Raw genomic sequence first — 4548 nt, forward strand, 5'->3', positions numbered from 1 at the left:
AACATATTAAAACAATCTAAAATATATAAAAATTAATTTTTTATAAAACAAAAATTTTAAATTTTTTAGAAACTGCATTCCCAAACATTGTTATATCTAGGAATAAATTGGTAGAAGGACAAACTAAATTAATTTCCCATAATTCCCAATTCTTACATATAATTAAATTGAAACATTTATATACCCCTTCTCAATTGCATAAAAAATTTGTAAATTTTATAATGAAGTAATAAATGTTTTCAACATTTCTCAATCTATACACTAAAATGGTGTTGATTTAAAAAACAAATCATAGAAAAGTTAATAAACACCAACATTTTCAATCTAATGTGCACATTTATTCATTAAAAAGATATTAATTTAAAGAAAATTTAGAAAAAATGTCGATGAACATTTAAGGAAAAAAAGAGAGAGGCTTGATTGGGTATTTTTTTTTAAAAAAAAATTACAGGTTTGACAGTAAATTGACCTATAAACTATTATTATATTAACAAATATAGACACAAATGGAAGTATGTTGTTGGTACGATCTGGTTCACACAAACAAAAAACTCGCTGTCGAGGGAGCGCAGGCAGTCCAAAAGAAGAGAGGGAGAGACCACTGAAAGCTCACTCTCTCTTTCCCTCATCTCATGTTGTAGCCCTTGAATAATAATCATCTACTACTTAGATTCTGTTTTTGCACCTCCAAAATCTATCTTATCTGTCAATCAAGCAATCTTCTGTGTGTAAATGGCGGATGTGGTTGGATTACCATCCCTTCGCTCGCTTCGCGTCCCTTCTTATCTGCTAGCCTCCAACAACTCTACTTCTCTCCAACCCCTCCTCTCTCATAATCAGATTAGTTTTTCAGATAAGAGGATCTCTCTTTCTCGCTTCTCTTCCTCTCCCAGGGACCAATTCCTCTCTTTCAAGGTACAATCTTCTTCTTCTTCTTCTTCTTCTTGTGTTTTCGTTTCAATTACGAGTCCCCTTTTTATTTCTTCTCTTTTCTACAAATCGTGGACAACCCAGTTGTCTAAACTCTTTGATTTTGTCATGTAATACTGAATTTATTACTCTTCCTATTTGCTCTCTTACCTAACAAACTTGCATGAATGGTTAAAAGAGACTAGATAGCCCTGAACAACGTTTCGGGAGGATGATATGATATGTGCACAAACTAGGATCTTACATTGCAGTTAGAGAGTTAGTCGAGTATCTCGAATTCCTTGCATAAATCACATATTGCCTCTGACGTAGATTAATTAATGTCACTTGTTAATTACCCACAGAGAACCAACTACTGACCTTCTCCGTGTTTCACAGCACATCAATTTTGTTCCAGATATTCATTGTTTGAACGATTTGTTTCAGGTACATGCAACTGTTGCTGAAACTGACCAACCAAAATGGTGGGAGAGGAATGCAGGACCAAATATGATTGACATTCATTCGACAGATGAATTTTTGAATGCCTTAAGTCAAGCTGAGGATAGGCTAGTAATTGTCGAATTTTATGGGACCTGGTGCGCTTCTTGTCGAGCCTTATTTCCCAAGGTAATTCTTCTTTTTACTTGACATTTGGTTCCTGCATTCCTAAACTTGTTCAATTCTCGCAGTAACCTGGTTACCATCTCTTATAGTTTTGAGGATTCTGTGTTGTACCGTTAAGCAAACTTTAAAGTGATGACTGACATATCCACACTATGTTACTTTCTAAAAAATTCAGTTTGATTCCTTAAAATTATGCTCGCTTTTGTCCTTGGTATGTTTTTCTCAACATATTTAATCCTCCAGTGGTTGGAGGTTTTCCTTCCTCTCCCTCAAAAAGATGACCGTTTGGTCCCCTTCCTCCAAAAAGTGTTAGTTTCGAGAAAATTAGTTTACGTTGTTGCCTGCACCCCCCCTCCCCTGCCTTCAATCCCGGATCCATCTCTTTGAGGGATGGAAAATATACCTTAACCAAGCTTCAATTGCAAACTAGTCGGGGATGGGCATACGATAGAACTTGTAAATTTTATTGAATATGATGCAAAAAAGCAGTAAATCTGATGGCTCAAACTCATTTGCCACCTTGATAAAGTAGACTGGAATAGATGGTCCTGATGTGAAACTATCATAGAAGCAGTTAAGGTATTGCCAAACATTTCAAAAATGATAGAGGCACCCAATTCATGCTTTTTTCCTCTTTTATTATTATTATTATTATATCACATAGTAACCTTTAACTGGAAACAATTCTGTGAGGTACTATGTCATTTGTTAGTAATGTGGATTTCTCATTGAACTTTAGTGCACGTGTATGATGGGATCTGAAAGGTAAATCTTGATATTAAACAATTTATTTTAGTGAGCAACAATGCAAATTAAGACGCTGTAAAAGTTCATCTTGAAGAGTTGATCTTTGGTATATTAATTTTTAAAAAGAATCACAGTAGTTCTGGTTATCATTTCTCTTCTTTATCATATATTTATTGCTAACCGTGTCCTCTGTATGTAAATTATTACTTTATGTGGAAAGAACATTGACTTTTATGAATTTGGATGCACGAGACAATGTAAGAATAGAGGAAATTGGTTCTGAACTGTTTCTAGAAATTGTTTTTGGTGTAGCTTAACAAATTTTTCTTGTGATGGATATACAGCTCTGCAGAACAGCTGAAGACCATCCTGAAATTTTATTCCTGAAAGTCAATTTTGATGAAAACAAGCCTATGTGCAAAAGTTTGAATGTTAAGGTGCTTCCTTATTTCCACTTCTATCGAGGAGCCCATGGACAGCTTGAATCTTTTTCATGTTCACTAGCTAAGGTAAGTACCTCTTCTTCTTGTTCTTCTTCTTCTTCTTTTAATGCTTGTCTTTATTTGTCAACACTCATACTCAACTCTAGAAGCAGCAGTTCCCCAATTAACTTGTCCATAGTATATGATAAGATATGAAGCCAGCGACAAGGTTTTATTTCTGATGTGGGAGGTGAAGAAAAGAAAAATGATACCATCATAGAGAAACCATGAAGCTAGTGATAAGGTTTTATCCTGTCTAGGCACACAATCAGAGTGTGCATTTGAAGAAGTGGATCGGATATTAAAATCTGATTCATTTATTGTTATTAAACAACTTTACATGGTGAAAGTTCTAACTGGTGTGGTAGAAGAGCTTAGGAAGACCCCATATGGTGGACAAATGAATAAGGAATCTTCTAATTGCTTGAGATTTAGTTCATTTCTTACGGCAGGGGATGGGATAACAGCCTATAATTATTAACTTGAGCGAAAATGCAGTTTGTGTTAATGAATAATTTTCTTTGTGCTGCTGATATTGACTGTTAGTTACATGTGGTTCTTCTCAAAATCATCCGCAGTTTCAAAAAATAAAAGATTCTATTGAGATGCACAACACAGCCCGTTGCAGCATTGGTCCTCCCAAGGGAGTTGGAGAGCTGACTCTTGAATCTGTGTCAGTGTCACAGGACAAGCCAGTAGGATCTACATGAACATACAACTCTTAATTTAAGAATTTGTCTGTATATGTGCAAAGGTGCTTCAAATAACATAGTTCATGGTGAGCTATCAACTGTTATGTGTATATTCAGATTGTTCTTAGTAAGAAAATAGTAAGCAGAAGTTGCCATCGCACTTGCATTCTTTGGCATTCTTGTCCTGGCTATGATATTTGTATCTTTATAACTCAATCGGAAATGAAGTTTCAAAATCTGAACATGATCGTGGCAAACGTTTTCTATTAGCGGTTGCATTACCAATTCCAGTCTACATGATCAAGAGGCTGAGAAATTTATTTTTCTTTAGTTGCTGTATTGATCATCATGTCTTCATATTAGTGAACGTTACTAACTTGTCATTGTCAGAAGGTCCTTGCCCGAATCTCATTCCGCATTCCAGAAATACAATCGACGATGCTCTAATCGTATAGCATGAAAAAATAAAGAATAGAAAAGACCTGGAATTTCTTATTTCCTAGACAGGGTGTGATAATCCATTAACTGTGATCTCGGTTTAAATACTATGCAAGGTTGGACCGCTAAACATTGGAAGGAAAGCTGACTCCACTGTTAATGTATATAGGAAATACCTTATGAGAAATAGAGTTGAGTGACCGTGATGATGCTATACAATAAACATGGTTTTCTCTCTCTTTTTTGAAGGCAAACCCAGTCAACTATGTTGTCTTGATAGTGATTGTGAAGACAAAATAAAAATAATGATAGAAATTATGGAGGTTGACCAATCAAAATCGGTAATCGACCACCGACTGAGTTTAAAATTCCCAAAGCTAATAGTAGCCATGAGCCACCAACTTAAACCCTTATATGTGACTCTAAATTTCAATGGGTTAGCAGTGTTGAGGTTCTTGGTGGATAATAATGGGGCAATACTTGACATAATGCCTCTAACTTTGATAAAAAAAGGATTGGTCAAAACATAGTTGATACGTTTCTTTCTAAAGTATTAATGTTAGATATACTAATGGAATGCTACAAGACCTCCGAAACAACTTCCTTGCAAAGACAAGTTATAATTAACATCTTACTTGGAGGAGATTGGATAC

General features: G+C 35.1%; 1 protein-coding gene across 1 annotated transcript; it reads left to right on the forward strand.

Moving 5' to 3' along the window:
* Positions 1-518: 518 nt before the first annotated feature.
* Positions 519-3701, forward strand: LOC133688157 (thioredoxin-like 2, chloroplastic). The gene is made up of 4 exons (XM_062107558.1): positions 519-915; positions 1357-1539; positions 2628-2792; positions 3344-3701. The coding sequence occupies exons 1-4, from the start codon at positions 733-735 to the stop codon at positions 3473-3475; spliced, it is 663 nt and encodes a 220-aa protein (XP_061963542.1). The 5' UTR covers positions 519-732; the 3' UTR covers positions 3476-3701.
* Positions 3702-4548: the final 847 nt, after the last annotated feature.

Source organism: Populus nigra, chromosome 3 (genome assembly GCF_951802175.1).
Source record: "Populus nigra chromosome 3, ddPopNigr1.1, whole genome shotgun sequence".
In the NCBI taxonomy this organism is placed as follows: domain Eukaryota; kingdom Viridiplantae; phylum Streptophyta; class Magnoliopsida; order Malpighiales; family Salicaceae; genus Populus; species Populus nigra.

Bases quoted from the DNA above. Each gene is read 5' to 3' on its own strand.
- LOC133688157 (XM_062107558.1), top strand. From the start codon at position 733: ATGGCGGATGTGGTTGGATTACCATCCCTTCGCTCGCTTCGCGTCCCT. The intron at 916-1,356 runs GTACAATCTTCT...GATTTGTTTCAG, and splicing joins ACCAATTCCTCTCTTTCAAG to GTACATGCAACTGTTGCTGA. The intron at 1,540-2,627 runs GTAATTCTTCTT...ATGGATATACAG, and splicing joins GTCGAGCCTTATTTCCCAAG to CTCTGCAGAACAGCTGAAGA.